Genomic DNA, 21,113 nt, shown 5'->3' on the forward strand with positions numbered 1-21,113 from the left:
GAGCGTGGAAGTCGGCGAAGGGCGCGCCGATTGCGGCGACGCACGGAACCATCCGGCATGCGAACCAGGAACGAGCGGGGAGCCACTTGTCGGAGGACTTCGGCCGGTGCTGACCAGCCACCATACGGTTGATGGACGCGTACTTTGTCTCCGGAGGACAGGGGGGGCAGGTCCGTCGCTCGTGTGTCGTACCGACCTTTCTGGCGATCACGCTGCAGTTGCATGTTCCGAAGAACCGCCTCATGGTCTGTTGTCGGTGCCAGGACGGAAGGTACCGTCGTCCTGAGGGAGCGACCCATTAGTAGCTGCGCTGGCGAGAGGCCCGTGGATAACGGGGCCGATCGATAGGCCGGCAAGGCAAGGTTAAAGTCCGATCCGGCATCAGCCGCCTTGCACAGGAGCCGCTTGGCGATGTGGACACCCTTTTCAGCCTTCCCGTTCGATTGTGGATGCAGAGGGCTGGATGTCACATGAGTGAAACCATATGCTGCGGCAAAGGACGACCATTCACGGCTGGCAAAACAAGGTCCATTGTCTGACATGACAGTCCTTGGAATGCCATGGCGAGCAAACGTTTCCTTGCAGGCCCCAATGACGGCGGACGACGTCAGATCATGGAGAGGCATGACTTCCGGGTAGTTTGAGAAGTAGTCTATAATAACAATGTAATCTCTGCCGAGCGCATGAAATAGGTCAACACCCACCTTCGCCCAGGGGGACGTCACCATCTCGTGTGGTAGAAGTGTTTCCGGAGGTTGCGCCGGCTGAAACCTCTGACAGGTTGTGCAGTTGAGCACCATGTTGGCTATGTCTTCATTAATACCCGGCCAATATACCGCCTCCCGGGCCCTTCGTCTGCATTTTTCGACGCCCAAGTGGCCTTCGTGTAGTTGATGAAGAATCATCTGGCGCACGCTGTGCGGAATAACGATCCTGTGCGATTTCATGAGGACCCCGTCTATATTGGTGAGATCATCTCGCACATTATAAAACTGGGGGCACTGCCCTTTTAGCCACCCTTCCGTCATGTGGCGCATCACTCGCTGCAGAAGGGGGTCAGTCGCCGTCTCTGCGCGTATGTGGGCCAGACTAGGATCATCAGCTGGCATATTTGCTGCTGTCAGAGTCACGTGTGCCTCAATTTGACGCACGAACCCCTCTGCATCTGGTGGTGTGCTCACTGCTCGGGAAAGAGTGTCCGCCACGATGAGTTCCTTCCCTGGAGTGTAGATCAGTTCAAAATCGTACCTCCTGAGTTTAAGTAAGATGCGCTGGAGGCGAGGAGTCATGTCGTTCAGGTCTTTGTTAATGATGTTGACCAGGGGGCGGTGGTCAGTTTCGACCGTGAATCGTGGCAGGCCATACACATAGTCGTGGAACTTGTCCAGTCCAGTTAACAAGCCCAGGCATTCTTTTTCGATTTGCGCGTAGCGCTGTTCGGTAGGGGTCATGGCTCGTGAGGCATACGCAACCGGGGCCCATGATGACGTGCTGTCTTTTTGCAGGAGTACCGCTCCAATACCAGATTGGCTGGCGTCTGTTGAGATCTTTGTAGGGCGAGTCGTGTCAAAGAAGGCCAGCACTGGTGCCGTGACCAGTTTGTGCTTGAGCTCCTCCCATTCCCGCTGATGCGATTGGTGCCAGTTGAATTCCGTCGATTTTTTTACGAGATGGCGCATATTTGTTGTATGAGAAGCCAGGTTGGGAATGAACTTCCCAAGGAAGTTGACCATGCCCAGGAATCTTAAGACAGCCTTCTTGTCAGCCGGTCGTGGCATGGCTGTGATGGCGCTAACCTTGTCTGCATCGGGACGGACCCCGGACCTTGAGATGTGGTCCCCGAGGAATTTCAGCTCCGTCTGGCCGAAGGCACACTTCGCACGGTTGAGACGCAGGCCATTTTGTCGTATGCGGGTAAAGACACGTCGTAGACGATGCATGTGTTCCTGCGGAGTGGTGGACCAAATGATGATATCGTCCACATATACACGTACCCCTTCGATGCCTTCCATCATCTGCTCCATAATGCGGTGGAATACTTCAGATGCCGAAATGATGCCGAATGGCATCCGGTTGTAGCAGAATCTGCCAAAAGGGGTGTTGAATGTGCATAGTCTTCGGCTGGCCGGGTCCAGTTGGATCTGCCAGAATCCTTTGGACGCATCCAATTTAGTGAATATCTTGGCTCGCGCCATCTCGCTGGTGAGGTCTTCTCGTTTCGGGATGGGATAGTGTTCCCGCATGATGTTGTTATTCAGATCTTTTGGATCTATACATATACGGAGTTCGCCAGAGGGCTTCTTTACACAGACCATGGAGCTGACCCATGGCGTGGGCTCCGTGACCTTGGATAGGACCCCTTGGTCCTGAAGAATCTGCAGTTGTGCCTTGAGGCGGTCTTTGAGTGGCGCAGGAACCCTGCGAGGTGCGTGAACGACAGGGATGGCGTCCGGTCTGAGTCGAATCTTGTACGTGTATGGCAATGTCCCCATGCCTTCAAAAACCTCCTGGTTGTGAGCAAGGAGGGAATGGAGATTTGCGTGGAACTCAGCATCCTGGAAGTCGGATATCTCATCTGGAGAGAGAGACATAATGCGCTGTACCAGGTGAAGGACTTTACACGCCTGTGCGCCCAGTAACGAGTCCTTTGATGAGTCGACAACTTCGAAGGGGAGTGTGGCCGTGTACATCTTGTGGGTCACCTGTAGCTGGCAAGATCCTATGGACGGGATGACGTTCCCGTTATAGTCAACCAACTTGAGCCGGGATGGCGTGATGGGTGGTTTGACCTTCATGGCCTGGACTGCAGAATATGCAATCAGGTTGGCGGATGCGCCGGTGTCCAGACGGAAGGCGACGCGCGATTGGTTGACCGTCAGGGTTGCACACCACTCATCGGCTGGATTGATGGCATTGACCTTGTTGACATTGATGACGGCAACGCGGAAGGCATCCTGGTCATCTGCATCACTTAGCTGGAAGTCTTGATGCGTGGGCTGGACGGTCCTGACTTGTCTGCGAGATTGTCGAGGATGCGCCAGATCCATGGGTTGAGCCGCACGACAGCGGGCTGCGTGGTGGCCCATCTTGCCACATCTGCGGCACTGTCGGTTTTTTGCAGGACATTGCCCTTTTAAATGTAGAGCTCCACAATTGCCGCACGTCATGACGTCACGGCGTTCGTTGCGCCACTGCGCATGCGCAGTGCGATCTTGCGGTGGGCGCGCCTGCGCAAAGCGTCTCTCGTTGTGGCCGTTATTTTTGGCGCGCACCTGCGCGGGAGACCGCGAAAAGCGCGGGAAGCGGCCGCTGTCGTCCGGGCCGTGGGTCGGGAGGTGATCGACGGCCTGGATGCGTTCGACGTCGTGGGCGGCCTGGCTTGCCGATTCGACGGCTGGGGACCCCCTCCGTGCCAACTCGGACGCCTGAAATCGGGCAAAACGGCAGGTAGCATTTTCATGGAGGACACAGGCTTCCACAGCAGACGCTAAGGTGAGGCTTTTCATTTTAAGAAGCTGCTGGCGTAGGCCACTAGAGGCAACGCCAAAAACAATCTGGTCCCTGATCATGGACTCTGTGGTGGTGCCGTAACCGCAGGACTGCGCTAGAATCCGGAGGTGCGTCAAGAAGGGTTGAAAAAGCTCCTCCTTACCTTGCAGGCGTTGCTGAAAGATGTATCTTTCAAAACTTTCATTTACTTCAACTTGAAAGTGCTGGTCCAGTTTGAGGATGACCGTGTCATATTTGGCCTGGTTTTCGCCTTCTTCGAACACCAGTGAGTTAAAAACATCGGTTACGTGTGGGCCTGCGTAAAAGAGGAGCATTGCAATCTTCGAGTCATCCGAGACATTCTGTTTTTCGGTGGCACGGATGTACAGGTCAAATCGCTGCCTGTAGAGCTTCCAGTTGGTGCCTAGGTTCCCCGTGACTTGCATCGGCTGCGGTTTGCCGGTGTGGTCCATGTCCAGAATGGCAGGTTAGTAGGCAGGTATCGATCCACTCCTGTACCATGTGGTGTTGGGTGTTCTGACACACAGATGAGCCAACACAGTTGCATATGGTACAACGCTTCTTTATTTAAACTTACTATTTACAGTTTGGTCTTTGCACTCTGCACGTGGGGGGCTCCCTGCTTGTGGTGTTTTAACAGCTCTTTCTTGCTCCCTTCTCCCCAGACCTTCTGACCCCCAGGTGTCGTGCTCGTGCTTTTTATGTGGTTGGTGTTCTTGTCTGTGATTGGTTGTGGTGTTGTGTACTCTGATTTGCCTGTTAGTGTGTCCATCATGATGTGTGTGTTTGAATATCATGACACACTTGGGGATGATTGTTCCCTGTGTTCAATTGGACTGAGTTAACCCAGCACCAGCATAAAAGGCAGGCAGCTGTAGAGCCAGCTAAAAAGGAATGAGGACCTGATGAAAGGGAACCGGGCCCTGTGTATGTATGATGCTGTTGCTGAAATAAAGGACTTTTCAGAAGCTCGTTGGACTCCCCTGGCTTTATCACAGCAATGTTAGCATTCATGTCGAGAGGGCTAGAATACAATACCAGGGATGTACTTCTGAGGCTATATAGGGCTCCGGTCAGACCCCATTTGGAGCATTGTGAGCAGTTTTGGGCCCCATATCTAAGGAAGGATGTGCTGGCCTTGGAAAGGGTCCAGAGGAGGTTCACAAGAATGATCCCTGGAAAGAAGAGCTTCTCATATGGGGAACGTTTGAGGACTCTGGGTCTGTACTCGTTGAAGTTTAGAAGGATGAGGGAGGATCTTATTGAAACTTACAGGATACTGCGAGGCCTGGATAGAGTGGACGGGGAGAGGATGTTTCCACTTGTAGGAAAAACTAGAACCAGAGGTCACAATCTCAGACTAAAGGGACGATCCTTCAAAATTGAGTTGAGGAATTCCTTCAGCCAGAGGGTGGTGAATCTGTGGAACTCTTTGCCGCAAAAGGCTGTGGAGGCCAAATCACTGAGCGTCTTTAAGACCGAGATAGATAGGTTCTTGATTAATAAGGGGATCAAGGGTTATGGGGAAAAGGCAGGGGAATGGGGACGAGAAAAATATCAGCCATGATTGAATGGCGGAGCAGACTCGATGGGCCGAGTGGCCTAATTCTGCTCCTATGTCTTATGGTCTTATGATTAAAATTACATCCACTGCTGATCTCTTTCTCCCCCATCACCACCCTTACATCCTACTCCTTCTCGTGACCCATCCTAGCCCCCACTCCATCCCACCTGCTTACCTGACACACTTATGTTCTCCCTGGTTTCTTAAAGTGACTGCGGTCTTTAAACTTACCTGGGGCGAAATTCTCCCCCAACGGCGCGATGTCCGCCGACTGGCGCCAAAGACGGCGCCAATCAGACGGGCATCGCGCCAGCCCAAAGGTGCGGAATGCTCCGCATCTTTGGCGGCCTACCCCCAACATTGAGGGGCTAGGCCGACGCCGGAGGGATTTCCGCCCCGCCAGCTGGCGGAAATGGCGTTTGTTGCCCCGCCAGCTGGCGCGGAAATGCGGCGCATGCGCGGGAGCGTCAGCGGCCGCTGTCAGTTTCCCAGCGCATGCGCGGGAGCGTCAGCGGCCGCTGTCAGTTTCCCGCGCATGCGCAGTGGGGAGAGTTTCTTCCGCCTCCGCCATGGTGGAGGCCGTAGCGGAGGTGGAAGGGAAAGAGTGCCCCCACGGCACAGGCCCGCCCGTGGATCGGTGGGCCCCGATCGCGGGCCAGGCCACCGTGGGGGCACTCCCCGGGGTCAGATCGCCCCGCGGCCCCCCCCCCCCCAAGACCCTGGAGCCCGCCCACGCCGCCTGGTCCCGCCGGTAAATACCAAGTTTGATTTACGCCGGCGGGACAGGCAATTTCTGGGCGGGACTTCGGCCCATCCGGGCCGGAGAATCCAGCGGGGGGTCCCGCCAACCGGCACGGCCCGATTCCCGCCCCCGCCCAATCTCCGGTACTGGAGACTTCGGCGGGGGCGGGGTTTACGGCGGCCTACGGCCATTCTCCGACCCGGCGGGGGGTCGGAGAATGACGCCCCTGGTTTGTGGCATCTAATGCTGTGAAGGAAGGGAGTATGGCTTCACCTCCCTTGGTGCTGCACTGGAGAGTTCCAGGAGGCCCGGGGGGGGGGGGGGGGGGGGTGACTGCACATTTCTTAGCAGGCCCGAGTTGGAAGGTCGGGTGAGAAATGCACAACACCCAACGGAAGTAAAAGTAAGTCAGTGAAAAGGAACGGAGTGGCATGATGAGACCATTCAACCCATCAAGCCTGTTCCACTATTCAGTGAGGCCATGGCTGATCGGTGATCTCAACCCACTCCCCGTATCCCTTGATTCCCTGAGTGGTCTCAGTCTGGAATATGATGAACAATGGAGCATCCATTTGAGACATGGCATGTGGTGATGGTAGTTTGGGAGAAGCGGGTGACTTTGGGTCTACGGTTCCCAAAGCTCTGCATCACCAAGGGTTTTCCTCACCTCATGTCTGGCTCGCTTGTAAACGCATTGACAGGGTCTGATCACTGTGAATGGTCACAAACTCCATTATCATTGGACATGTGGCTGCTCATAGAATTTACAGAATCATGGAATTTACAGTGCAGAAGGAGGCCATTCGGCCCATCGAGTCTGCACCGGCCCTTGGAAAGGGCACCCTACACAAGTCCACACCTCCACCCCCCCACCCGTAACCCCATCCAACCCAACCTTTTTTGAACACTAAGGGCAATTTATCATTGGCCAATCCACCTAACCTACACGTCTTTGGACTGTGGGAGGAAACCGGAGCACCCGGAGGAAACCCACGCAGACACTGGGAGAACGTGCAGACTCCGCACAGACAGTGACCCAGCCGGGGATCGAACCTGGGACACTGGCGCTGTGAAGCCACAGTGCTAGCCACTGTGTTACCGTGCTGCCCTGTTGCATGGTAGAAGGTGTGAACTAGATGAAGTTTGGGTTTTTTTTGACGAGCAATTTGCATGAAATCCATCATTCAACATTTTTTCACTGATTGGAAGTTTAACACGAGAGAAACAACACTTTTCTACCCCTGTACCAGTAGCAATATCAAGGGCGGGATTCTCTGTGGTGAGTCTGTCTCGCTACCGCTGCCAGTGAGGATGGAGAATTTGCCGCTCAACCAAATCTCCATTCACTGCGGCGGGAACGGTGAATCCCGCCGGCGTGAACGGAACGGAGAATCAAACTCCAAGCATTTATAAGACAGCTGAAATATGAGTTATGACCCGACAAAAATAAATCTGGAGTTAAAAAATCTAATGATGACCATGAAACCTTTTGTTGATTGTCGTAAAAATCCATCTGGTACGTTCATGTCCTTTGGGAAGGAAATCTGCCGTCCTTACCCGGTCTGGCCTACATGTGACCCAAGATCCACAGCACTGTGGCTGACTCTTAAAAAATCCCCTCTGAAGTGGCCACTCAGTTCAAGGGCAGTTAGGGACGGGCAATAAATTCTGGCCTTGCTAGCGACGCCCACATGCCATGATTGAATAGGAAAAAGGTAACAGTGTGACTTTCATTTGCCGACCCAGCCATAGGCACTGTTTGTTCCAGCTAGATTCTGGACAGCACTGAGCTGTAGATTGTGTCTATTGGCAATTAGATAGTTGGTGCCGCCTCTAGTCTCAGCTCACTGTCAAGTAATGGATGGCAACTTTGGTATGACAATCCGTACTTTATATTCAGACCCAGGTTCCACAGACGAAGGCATTCTTCCCCAAATTCACACACCAGACAACACCTTGCCAAGGGGAACTGCTATTCGGGCCCTTTGCTCGGTTGCTTTCCAATGATTCATTCGCTTTTAATGCAGCAGAATCAATCTGGATCGAATCTTTGCTTCCAATTTGCAGTCTCAATGGTTTGAGTATGTGTGTGAGTTATCAGCTAACCACACATTCCAATGGTCTGTTATTCATAGATACATAAATACATAGAAGATAGGAGCAGGAGGAGGCCTTTTGGCCCTTCGAGCCTGCTCCGCCATTCATCACGATCATGGCTGATCATCCACCTCAATAGCCTAATCCTGCTTTCTCCCCATAGCCTTTGATCCCATTCTCCCCAAGTGTTATATCCAGCCGCCTCTTGAATGTATTCAGTGTTTCAGCAACAACTACTTCCTGTGGTAATGAATTCCACAGGCTCACCACTCTTTGTGTGAGGAAGTGTCTCCTTGGGCGTCATTCTCCGACCCCCCAGCGGGTCGGAGAATGGCCGTTGGCCGCCGTGAATCCCGCCCCCGCTGGTTGCCGAAGTCTCCGGTACCGGACATTCGGCGGGGGCGGGAATCGGGCCGCGCCGGTTGGCGGGCCCCCCCGCTGGATTCTCTGGCCCGGATGGGCCGAAGTCCCGCCGATAAATTGCCTGTCCCGCCGGCGTAAATTGGAGTACCTATTTACCAGCGGGACAAGGCGGCGTGGGCTGTCTCCGGGGCCCTGGGGGGGGCGCGGGGCGATCTGACCCCGGGGGGTGCCCCCGCGGTGGCCTGGCCCGCGATCGGGGCCCACTGATCCGCGGGGGGGCCTGTGCTGTGGGGCCACTCTTTCCCTTCCGCCTCCGCAACGGTCTCCACCATGGTGGAGGCGGAAGAGACTCTCCCCACTGCGCATGCGCGGGAAACTGTCAGCTGACGCATGCGCATGCGCCGCCCCGACATGTCATTTCCGCGCCAGCTGGCGGTGCAACAAAGGCCGTTTCTGCCAGCTGGCGGGGCGGAAATCCCTCCGGCACCGGCCTAGCCCCTCAATGTTGGGGCTCGGCCCCCAAAGATGCGGAGCATTCCGCACCTTTGGGGCGGCGCGATGCCCGTCTGATTGGCGCCGTTTTGGGCGCCAGTCGGCGGACATCGCGCCGTTTGTGGAGAATTTCACCCCATATCTCTTGTTCAGCCTGTTTGTGCTCCTGGACTCACATTGTGCTGGAAACCACCCGTTTTAAAATTCTCGCCCTTGTTTTCAGATTCCTCCTCACCGCTCCCCATCGCTGTCATCTCCTACAGCCCTCACAGATCTCTGTGCACCTCGAATTCTGGCCTATTGTGCATCCCCCCATTTTAATTGCTCCAGCATCTGTCTATTAAATACTTGGAAGTTGATTCTCCTTCAGCTGCCCCGGCCTCAAGATCCGCAATTCCCTCTTTAAACCCCGCTGGCTCTCTCCCTCACTTTCCCCCCTTGAAGACATTCCTTCAAACCTGCCTGTATGGCCAAGCTTTTAGTCACTTGCCTTATGTGGCTCAGTGTCAAATTTCATTCGCTAATTTTTATTTTTTTATTCATTTGCAGGATGCGGCCGTCGCTGGTTAGACCAGCATTTATTGCCCATCCCTCGTTGCCCTTCAGAAGGTGGTGGTGAGCTGCCTTCTCGAACCGCTGCAATCCTTGAGGTGTAGGTTCACCCACTGTGCTGTTAGGGAGGGAAGTTCAGTGTCTTGACCCAGCTCCGGTGAAGGAACGGTGATATATTTGCAGGTCAGGGTGATGAGTGACTTTGGAGGGGAACCTCCAGGTGGTGAGGTTCCCAGGTATCTGCTGCTCTTGTCCTTCTAGGTGGTAGTGGTCGTGGGTTTGGAAGATGTTGTCTGAGGAACCTTGGTGAGTTACTGCAGTTCATCTTGTAGATGGTACACACGGCTGCCACTGTTCACCGGTGGTGGAGGGGTTGAATATTTGTGAAAGGGGAGCAATCAAGCCGGCTGCTTTGTCCTGGATGGTGTTGAGCTTCTTGAGTGTTGTTGGAGCTGCACTCATCCAGGCACGTGGAAAGTATTCCATAACACTCCTGACTTGTGCCTTGTAGATGGTGGACAAGCTTTGGGGGGTCAGGAGGTGAGTTACTTGCCGTAGGATGCCTAGTCTTTGACCTGCCCTGGTAGCCACAGTGTTAATGTGGCTAGTCCAGTTCAGTTTCTGGTCAATGGTAACTCCCAGGATGTTGATTGTGGGGGATTCAGTGATGGTAAAGCCATTGAATGTCAAGGGGTGATGGTCCTTTGAACCAGCTGCGGACATTTTACTGTGTTAAAGGTGCCACTTGAATGCAAGTGTTGTTGTTGTCAATGTGTCAACATTTCACAACAAAGTGAATTTGGCAGATTTGTATTGGCTTTGGAGGCTGTTAATATTGACCAGTTGGATCTTTTGGAAGGTGAAATGAAAATGAAAATCACTTATTGTCACAAGTAGGTTTCAATGAAGTTACTGTGAAAAGCCCCTAGTCGCCACATTCTGGCGCCTGTTCGGGGAGGCTGTTACGGGAATTGAACCGTGCTGCTGGTCTGCCTTGGTCTGCTTTCAAAGCCAGTGATTTAGCCCAGTGTGCTAAACAGGTGTGCCTGTCAGCTATGAATATGTTGGAGGATTAGGATTTAAAACCAATCAGGATTTATTTGCTCTCGAAGGATTGTGCCTGTAAATTGAGCAGAAAATTTTCAAATGAGCTAATGGTTTCTGAGAATCTCAGTTATTGGTGTCCTTATTTCTGATTTTTCAACATTTCTAAGCCACTAAAATTTGATTTCTACTTTTCGGGGACCCATTTTTTGTCAGATATGGGGCTGGATTTTCTGATTTTTGGGGCTATGTCGGAGGATCCGTGGTGTTTTGCGGGGGAGAAATTGTCGAAGCACCGCTCCGATGCTCCGACCAGCCACGCCATGTAAAACACCCGGCCTTCCCGATATAAACGGCCAGAGAATTGCCGGGTCCGTGGCCGCGCACACGCACGGCGATGATCTGCAGCGGTCGTGGCGCCTGCCCGCGCCGACCCGGCCTGCCAGGTAGTGCCACCCTGGAGACGCCTCGCCACCCTGGGCTACCCCTCACCAGTCTCTTTCCCCCCCCCCCCCCTCCCACTGGGCAGCAGCACGGCTCCCCTCCGACTGTCGGTGGCGCTGGACACAGTTCACAGCCGCCACGCTGGGTTTCCGACGCTGAGACCTCACGCGGGCGGCAACTTGGCCCATCGGGGGCGGAGGATTGGGGAGGGCGTTCAGGTGACGCCCTGAGGCCAGCCCAACGGCGTGCCCCGTGCTCCTCAATGTTGTCGTTTTGGAAGGGGCGCTGCCCCTGATTCCCTGCTAAAAAGGAATTCTCCGCCCGATCGCCGATAACAAAATCGCTGTCGGGGAGCGGGGAATCCCGCCCACGGAGTTTTATCCTGCCAATATTGGTTTCAACTTTCATTTTGAAATGAAGTGGTTGTTTCCATCCATGAGTGCATTAACTGGCTGGGTTGTGATAATTCCTCTCACTGCCACCTGCGGAGTTGCGAAGATTTGGAAACAAAACAGGGAATGGGGGGTTGGAGTGGTGAATGCTTAGATTAGGCCCGGACATTCTCCGATATCGGCAAAGGCCGATGTCAGACAGGAAAAATGGCGTTGAGGATGTCAATTGTAATGGCAGCTTTCTCCGCCATATAGTCCGAGACTTCGACAACAAACCTTGCAGTTACAGGTTCCGGGACGGTTCGCTGGTGGGTGACCTCTGATTCGCCCACCCCGCCGTCAAATTAGGCACTCGGTGATCAGGGCACCATTTGTAAAGGCCAGCAAGCAAACCAGGAAACAGTCACCCCCTGGCACTACCCTGGCATCAAGCTGGCACTACCCTGGCATGACCCTGCCCCACTGAGCGCTGCACTGACCTCTGAACTCCCCTGGGAATATTGCTTTCCAGGCGCACACCTGAGATCGGTCATGCTTCACACCGTTCAGACACTACTCCGCCCTGGATGGATTTTTTGACGTGCATATGGACCTGATAATTAGATGTTAATTTATTATAACGAGGTTTCCGACATTGAACGTGATGAACGCGACCCGTCACTGACACAGGAAGGGGACAATCGCTCCCTGCATTTGACGTTGTGGTCAAACGCGACTTCTCGCGATATTTTCCTCTCCCGTCATCAGTGAACCCGCTCCACATGAATAGGGGCAAAAATTCCCGGCCTTAATCTGCAAACGAATTATACTGAGATTCACATTCAAAATGTTCCTGGGCTCCAAAGTGCCAAATAATGCAGCAAAACAGGCATCGAGGAAGGACGGCTGGACATCTCCGATGTCACTGTCATCCCGGAAACATGCCAGAAACCTGGAAAAATAACTGCGCAGAGCAGGAGCACCTCGGTGGGAATTCCCTGTGTAAGGAATCTGAGAGAAGATGCTCGACCACTGGCACCCCCTCCACTAATTTCAACATCATTTCTGCTGTTGGTTGCGCTTTTGTGGACTTTAACGTAAGTCATGGGGTGACTGGATTCTCGGTCCGGTCACTCCGATGGGATTCTCCGTCCTGTCACTCTGGCTGCATTCTCCGTCTGGTCATTCCGGCTGGATTCTCGGTCCGGTCACTCCGACGGGATTCTCCGTCCTGTCACTCTGGCTGCATTCTCCGTCTGGTCATTCCGGCGGGATTCTCCCACTGGTCACTCCGGCTGGATTCTCCGTCTGGTCATTCCGGCTGGATTCTCCATCTGGTCATTCCGGTGGGATTCTCCCACTGGTCACTCTGGTTGGATTCTCCGTCTGGTCATTCCGGCGGGATTCTCCGTCTGGTCATTCCGGCGGGATTCTCCGTCTGGTCATTCCGGCGGGATTCTCCGTCTGGTCATTCCGGCGGAATTCTCCGTCTGGTCATTCCGGCGGGTTTCTCCATCTGGTCATTCCGGCTGGATTTTCCGTCTGGTCATTCCGGTGGGATTCTCCCACTGGTCACTCCGGATGGATTCTCTGTCTGGTCACTCTGGTTGGATTCTCCGTCTGGTCATTCCGGCGGGATTCACCGTCTGGTCATTCCGGCGGGATTCTCCGTCCCGTCACTCCGGCGGGATTCTCCGTCCCGTCACTCCGGCGGGATTCTCCGTCCCGTCACTCCGGCGGGATTCTCCGCCCTTCACTCCGGCGGGATTCTCCGCCCTTCACTCCGTTGGGATTCTCCGCCCGGTCACTCCGGCGGGATTCTCCGTCCCGTCACTCCGGCGGGATTCTGCGTCCGGTCACTCCGGCGGGATTCTCCGTCCCGTCACTCTGGTGGGATTCTCCGTCCCGTCAATCCAGCTGGATTCTCCGTCCCGTCACTCAGGCGGGATTCTCCGTCCCGTCACTCAGGCGGGATTCTCCGTCCCGTCACTCAGGCGGGATTCTCCGTCCTGTCACTCAGGCGGGATTCTCCGTTCCCGCTGCAATGACTGGGAGATTTGGTTGAGTGCCACATTTTCCGTCCTCGCGCGCAGCGGTAGTGAGGCGAACTCACCATGGAGAATCCTGGGCGGGATGTTGGGTGTAAGTGTGACGTGGGTCATGCCAGATTGTATCCTGTTTTGGGCGGGCCTAGCGGGCTGTTTCTGGTGCTTGCACCAACCCTGCTATTAATTGGGGCTCTTTTTTGGGACTCGGTGACGAACGCCCCAGCGAGGCCGCACTCATTTCCTGCACGGACAAGCTCAGCTCCTCAGTGCAGGAAGAGATCGGGGTGCCATTTTTAAATCTCTACCCCATCTCTCGACCCCTCCACTCCCCAAAATACGGACACCCTCGAAGTACAAATCAGGGGATTCTCAAGCCCCCTCGCACCCCACCTTATAAGGGCAGGATACCCCCCCCCCCGTTTCAGATGCCTGGGGACGGGCACCTTGGCACTACCAGCCTGGCAGTGCCACTGGGGCACTCTGGCAGTGTCAAGGTGACCGGATGCCATCAGGAGTGCCGGGGTACCACCCTGCCCAGAGCCAGACCACCCGGGGCCTCCGATTGCCTGGGAGACACTCCCTCATGCCATTATGCCTGGTCCACATTTGTGGAAATCAGTGCTGAAAGGCCACAAGGCAGGGCCTCCGAGGATGGGCCATTCAATCACGTGCCTTGGGTATCTCCGACATAGATATATTCAAGTGAATGTAACAAATCACTTTTATATGCAAATCTGGATCCGGGCGGGCGGACCCTCGCGATATTTCACGGCCTTGTCGTGTCCCCAGGTCGGATGCAACGAGGCTGGTATTTTGCGCTCTTTGTTTTACAGATCGTGGCTTTGGATCCAAAGTTGTCTCTTCCTTTCGATACAGAGACTCGTTCGATGCTTCAATGATTTCCATTAAAGCGCGTGGAATTATACATAGAATGTGCAGCAGAGAAATACTTGCTCACATATCACAGCGTCGTATTTACAGCCCGTTATGTTCCGGTTTTTGCAATACACCATCATCCAGCTGAAATGGGGGTTAGGGAAAACACACTTTCCTTCCAGCAGAGTGGAGGAGAGGCTCCTGCAGATGTCGTTTGGAATTAGCTGCAGAAGAGGAAAGATCGTAGGATCATATAGAATGTATGACGCAGAAACAGGCTATTTGGCCCAGCCAGTCCGTGCTCCACCCGAACCTAACGATCTCTGTGGATACAGGGTCCTGAGGGTTATGTAAATGTGAACATGATGTGATTTCACCCCCCCCCCCCCCCCTCTGCATTCCAGTGGGAGTGTGTGGAAGAGACTGAGTGGGTCTCCAGTCGCTTCCCAAGCTGAGCATGATTGTGCTGGAATTTAGGAGCAAGAGTAGGCCTTTCAGCCCACAGTACATCCCACCATTCAGATGGATCTTGGACGATCACCACCCAACCCCACTTCCCTGACTTGGCTCCATATGCCCCGATGCACAAACCTGACGACACCTGGCAACCCTAGATTTTAAAAGGTGCCCCGGGGATTTTGCATTTTGGGAAGAGAGCCCAGATCTCTACTATCCTTTGAGTGAAAAAATGCTTGCTATTTCACTCCTTCATGATGTGAATATTGTGACTTCCTTTCATTCTGGACTCTCTGCCTGGGACAGAGCATGAATGGAGAGGGCTAAATAATAAGCAGAATGGAACAATGTCGAAATGAGGCCTTTGCCCTGGGAAGTTGGTTAGGAGTGTGCTCATTTTTCAATTAAACTAAAGCAACAATGTTAAAACAATAGCCATGTTTCTGAAAAGGGCGGGAGAGCGGTCAGGGACAGAATAATCAGTCAGTGACACTGGCAATCAGTAAGGGATGCCAGCAGGAGAGGTTGTACTGGGCTCAAAACTAATTTCTTGCCATGGACCTTTCAAGGAATAGGAAGGCCATGCGGCCCTTTGAGTTTGCTCTGCCAGTCAAAAAGATCAGAAGTGATCTGATTGTGTTCTCAACTCCACCATCCTGTCTATCCCCCATAACCCTTGACCTCCTTGTCAATTAAAGATCGATCTAACTCAGCCTTGACTATATCCCAATGACCCAGCCTACTTGTTGGGATGGGAATTTCAAAGACTAATCACCCCTTGTGAGAAGAAATTCCTCCTCCACTCCATCCGGAAATGGGAGACTCAACCGCACAACCCCCCCCCCCCTCAGTTCTCGATTAGTCCTAGCGGGAAGAGCATCCTCCCAGCATCCCATAAATCAGGAATTATAAACTCGTCTCAGTATATGGTGCCCACGACAACTATCATCGATTGTCGTAAAAACCCATCTGGTTCACTAATGTCCTTCAGGGAAGGAAATCTGCCGTCCTTGCACTGTCTGGCCCACATGTGACTCCACATTCACAGCATTAACTCCACATTAACTGCCCTCTGCAAACCGAGCAGCCACTCAGTTCAAGGGCAATTGGGGACGGGCAACACTTGCTGGCCGTGTCAGCGACGCCTACATCTCATGAAACAACGAAGAACAGAAAATGTTTTTCGAAAGCAATGACAGGATTAAGAATATATGGTTAGGGTTCTTTGTACTGATTAATGTTCTCCTCCCATACATGGTCTGTAGCATTTCTGCCCATTCCAGTCTGATTGCAGTGTTGACCATGTCCTCTTTCTTTCCCACACAGGCGGCCTCTTTGCAGCCGTGGCATCCTCAAAATTTGACCACCTGGATGTCCACCGGGAGCCTGTCATTCCTATCCACAACGCCCTGGACAAGGTCACCCATTACTACCCAACCCACTCAGACAACTTCTACAAGAACATCATGATGTCTGACAACTTCAGCCACAGCACCAAATTCTAACGTCCCTCGCGCACCAAAAGACAAAAAGGTGGAACGGCAAGGAAGGTTTCCAGAAGGATACAACCCCTGTGGAAATGCGCGCAGTCCGATAATGGCGAATGGGTCTCTTCACACGGAAAGGATCGGAAGGGACGGGAGGAGGAGGGTGTGGTGAAAAAAGAGTTGCAGTTATTTGGGAGTGAGCTAAAGGATGGTAACTTAATAAAAAAGAGTTTGGATGACTTCACAAAGGGCCAGGGCGAGGGTCCACTGGTTTATGGATGTTATCTAAACTCTAGAAGTCAGGCGATGATCTTTTACACCCCCTCGGCCTGGCACCTTTTAAGGAAGCATTTGTTACAGATCATCTTTCACATTATTGTTCTCCATTCTGAGTCCGTTGGGTTATACACCCTGACATTTCACCTCGAGGATCTTGGTTTGAATGCAGCCCAATTACCGCGCCCCCCCCCCCCCCTCCCGACCCCTCCCCCGCCCCAGTCACCCTGCCTCTCAGAGGCCCATTTGAAATTAGATTGTCAGGCCCTGAACCTGAATTGTGGGCCCACATTGGAACCTACCTGTGGTTCGATCTTATTTGTCTCCCTTCCCTTGGAGAGGCTGTGGGATGGAGGACGTGGCGCTGACGCCCAGCAAGGAGCACGCTCCGCAGACCGGTGTCTCAGCCACATTGTAGCAGGAGAGGGGAGGGAATTTCACACAATTTCCCACCTCTTCTCTGGTGCTGACTACCAAGGGCCCACAATAATAAGGGACACCTCATCTTGACGGGTGCAAAGAAATCGGCAGTATAGGAATAATTAAATTGAAGTCAAGAATTCACTGAAGGAGGTTAGTGGGATAACCATGTCCTAGTTTGTACAATTTCCCGGATTCACAGTAGAGAAAGAGGCCGTTGGGCCCAATTGGCCTCCGTCAGTGTTTGTGCTCCGCATGACCTTTCTTCCACCCCAATTCATCCAATTTACGGAATGTTACAAGTTTGACAGAATAAAGTAAGGGAATTAGCATTTGGGACATAATATAGACATCTTATCGGTGAAGAAACTCTCCCTGAAACTCTCCCTGTCACCCAATGTAAACAGTAGTAAAGGATTCAGTTGGGGGGTGCTGAACTGGACTTCAGCACCAGTTGGGGTGGTGCTGAATTTGAGCAGACAGGAGAGTTTGGTGAGAGATGACTTGTGTGGGACATGGGGAGATGCAGTTTGTTCACTAACAGCTTTTCAAGAACTGCTTTGCCTCAGGGGGTTTGATTGGCTGGGTCTAGACCTCGCCCCCAGGTTTTAAAGCAAAGTCGCCATAGCCCCAGAGGCCGAGAGCTGACTGCTGGCGATTTAACCTGCGGGTCACCACCAGTCTGGCAAGGTTGAGAAGGCGGGGCCCTCATGAATAACCTGAGCCGGTACGGGGATTGAACCCACGCTGCTGGCCTCGCTCTGCATCACGCACCAGCTGCCCAGCCAACTGAGCTAAACCGGGCCACCATCCCAGGTTTCAGCCACGAGACTCCCCCAGATGATGCCTGATATGTGATGTAGAAATAGTCAAGTTGGCTCGATTAGAGGGGGTCCACACACCGCTCCTTTAACAAGGCCATTTCGTTCCTGGCTCTATCCCTTGCGCTACACCAGAACTGTCAAAGCAGGAGATTGCAATCATGATTTTAGTTCCTCCTCTGTTAAGCACTGTCTCCAGTTGTGTCCAATTGCCAGTTCAAACAGAAAGGGAAACATTATCATGATCGCCCCAATTTCACTGACTCCATTTCACCTGAAAATATTCATTAGATCCATGACTAATATTTGCAAACGGATATATAATAAAATGTTTACAAGTATTCCAATATGTTCATCTGCACCTTTTGCTTTTTACAAATGCTGAACGTGTTTCCAGCAATTTCCAAATGTAATGACCTGTAGTACCACCAGCCACCGGGTAGTGGCGATGACACACATGACTCTATAGTGCCACCACTGCCACCTTCAGAAATCAGGCAGTACTGCAGTCAACAACAACAGACCTTTGCCCATCGCGGTTGGAATACCAAGGTGAAAGGTTCAGGTGCACTGTGCTGGACACCACTCAGGCTATCCCAAAAGCAGGAGGGTAGACACGTTCGAATGAGACCAGGTGACGCCAGGCTTTGGTCTGACAAGCCTGCAGATTTTAGCAGGAAATGGTCTTAAAGATAAAAATGGAAAATGCTGGAAGCACTCCGCAGGTAAAGGAAGCATTGGTGGAGAGAAAAACAGAAAGAGTTATCGTTTCAGGTCAATGATCTTTCGTCAGAGAGTCAGACAGGTCTTAAGATGTTTTGACATCTGTGAAAGAATTAGGTGTGTGTGAACGTGCGTGTGTGAACGTATATGTGAGTTCATTTGTGTATGTGTGTGATTGTACATGTGTGGATGTATGTGTGTGAAAATGAGTGTGAGTGTGGATGTATGTGTGTGAAAATGAGTGTGAATGTGTGTGAGTGTGGATGTGTGTGTGTATGTGTGTGAGTGTATGTGTATGAATTTGGGCAGCACGGTAGCATAGTGGTTAGCACAATTGCTTCATAGCTCCAGGGTCCCAGGTTTGATTCCCGGCTTGGGTCACTGTCTGTGAGGAGTCTGCACATCCTCCCCGTGTGTGCGTGGGTTTCCCCTGGGTGCTCCGGTTTCCTCCCACAGTCCAAAGATGTGCAGGTTAGGTGGATTGGCCATGCTAAATTGCCCTTAGTGTCCAAAATTGCCCTTAGTGTTGGGTGGGCTTACTGGGTGATGGGGATAGGGTGGAGGTGTTGACCTTGGGTAGGGTGCTCTTTCCAAGAGCCGGTGCAGACTCGATGGGCCGAATGGCCTCCTTCTGCACTGTAAATTCTATGGAATGTGTGAGTGTGAATATGAGTGTGAGTGTGTGAATGTTAATATGTGTGTGTGTGTGAAGGTGAGTGTGAATAATGTGTGTGTGTATGTATTTGCATGTGTGTGTGTATACATCTACCTGTGTGCGTGAGAGTGAATTCTGTGCATTGAAGGGGATGAGAGTATAAAGGGCAGGTTTAACCTCCACAATCAGAAGATGCCATTCAATGGTTCAATTCTGTTGCCTGTGACATTTAGCCCCGTCTTCAGTGCCAATTGTCGTAAATTGTCGGCAAAAGTGAAAAGAAAAAGGTCATTTATCGACTGAATTGCGATATTGCCTTTAGCGGTTGGACAAGGTATAAATCAGTGTTTGATCTTTGTTCCATATTTGGGAAAACCGTTGATTGAGGAATGTTTTATGAGCAGATACTTAGTCAAGCACGGGGTGGGAATAAATACATCCAGTGGTAATCCATGATTCCAGATGTGCCATCAGCTGCTGCAATGTACAGCATCATGTGGGTCAACGCACCTCTCCTTCGGGGCAAGGCAAACTGCTTCGGTTCCGTTTGTTAATGGATCCATCCCAGACACCAGGCCGGTTGCACAGTGGCATTGAAAGTACCTCACCCTCCTCCACAATCCCAGCCTTCCAGGCGACGAGAACAAAAGATAATATTCAAAAGGGATGTTTGAAATATGTGAGATTCAGCGCTCCCCCCCCAAAAAAGGGTAAATGTTGATTTCAGTAATCTAGACTTGTTGCAAATATTAATTTGACAATCACTGCATTAGCTGGATGTTCTGCTACGTTCAGGCATTGCACCTTTACTACTGTGTAGTACAGTCTGTATAAGTCTTTGACATGATGTTCTTGTGCAATTTTACATCGTGACTCCCCTCTCCCTCCCCACTCCTCCCCCATTGCCTTCTGTTGACCTACTGATGTTAATCTCGTCACTTCTGTAAATATTTATTTATTGCAGTCTTTGTCAATATTGTTGATCAGTCGCTGTGCCAGTCTTAAGTGTCACTGTATTTTTAATTCAGTGAAACCATTTGAAATTGTTCTTTTTTTTTTGTTAATGCACGAAGCAAATAAACAAGGGCTTTAGTCATGCAAATGTGACGTTCCTGATTGGGTGGCTGGGAGTGGAGAGAGGGGCGATGGACTCTCGGGCCAGTTCCAGGAAATGGAGGTGGGTGGGTGGATGGGTGGATGGGCAAGTGGGAACACCAATGGTCTGAAAGGGCAGTTGTACCCTGTGCATCTGGTAAGTGCTTAAAGGGGACATCTTCCACACACAGTAACCCAGTTGGACCAGTTCACGTGGGTGGGAACTCACAACATGTCGGCCATTTATACTCAATCAAAACCTGGCACCAAAACAATAAGTGAGTTAACAAAAAAAAACGCATTGCATTATAAGGATTGATTCTGGTCTATTCCCTTGTGGTGGGCAGCCACGCCCCACCAGGAGTGTATGATGCCAATCAAGGTATTTATCACCCACAGCTTTACAACCAGTCGCGCAGGATTCATGCCCATATTTTGAAATCTGTGGTGCCAGTGCTCGTGAGCAGTGAGACAGACTGAGTGATTGTACTTTTTTTTTAACCCCACGCATAAATAAAACCAGTCAATGGAAAGGTTTGGAGAATCCTGGTTAAATGTCCATTTGATCATTTGTATTATGCTGGCTCTGCTGGGCTCACCTCGACCCTGACCTAACAAGTGGTTGGGTCGCAAAGCACCTGTGTGCTATTTTCTGGAATTCAAATTAAGAATGGAGATTTCTCTTCTCCCTTCCAGATTCCTGACGTCCCATTTATTCCCTGGAAACTTCAGAACGGCTCAGTCAGAAATGAGAACAACTCAGAGCTGGTAAACCTTCAGAAGCCAGGCTGTGCAAAGTCTACCCTCTATGGTCAACGGGGAGAGAATTAAAAGTTCCTGCTTGTAGCTGACCTCCACAGATGCTCGCTGCCCAACAACTTATGGACTGAGGTTGAGAGCTGGAGTCGAGACATGTTTCCTCTTGCACTCCGTGACCGAGCTGGTTTGAGGGGCTGAATGGGATACTCTCCTATGTTCCTCGGTACACTGGTGAGATTGAAGTTTGTTTTTAGGTGCTTAGGATGCGAACATCATTGGCGATGTTTATTGCCCTAACTGCCCTCAAAGGTGGTGGTG

General features: G+C 52.0%; 1 protein-coding gene across 10 annotated transcripts in view; it reads left to right on the forward strand.

Annotated features, from left to right (window-relative positions):
• Positions 1-20,037, forward strand: part of adgrg6 (adhesion G protein-coupled receptor G6) — a 201,813-nt gene extending 181,776 nt beyond the window's left edge. For 9 of the 10 annotated variants that reach the window (XM_072513806.1, XM_072513837.1, XM_072513830.1 and 6 more), the window contains one exon: positions 15,886-20,037. In XM_072513806.1, coding sequence (XP_072369907.1) covers positions 15,886-16,064 — 179 coding nt within the window. In that variant the 3' untranslated portion in view covers positions 16,065-20,037. The remainder of the gene's footprint in view (positions 1-15,885) is intronic. The other variant, XM_072513874.1, reaches the window with a different exon arrangement.
• Positions 20,038-21,113: the final 1,076 nt, after the last annotated feature.

Source organism: Scyliorhinus torazame, chromosome 1, assembly GCF_047496885.1.
Source record: "Scyliorhinus torazame isolate Kashiwa2021f chromosome 1, sScyTor2.1, whole genome shotgun sequence".
NCBI classification, from domain to species: domain Eukaryota; kingdom Metazoa; phylum Chordata; class Chondrichthyes; order Carcharhiniformes; family Scyliorhinidae; genus Scyliorhinus; species Scyliorhinus torazame.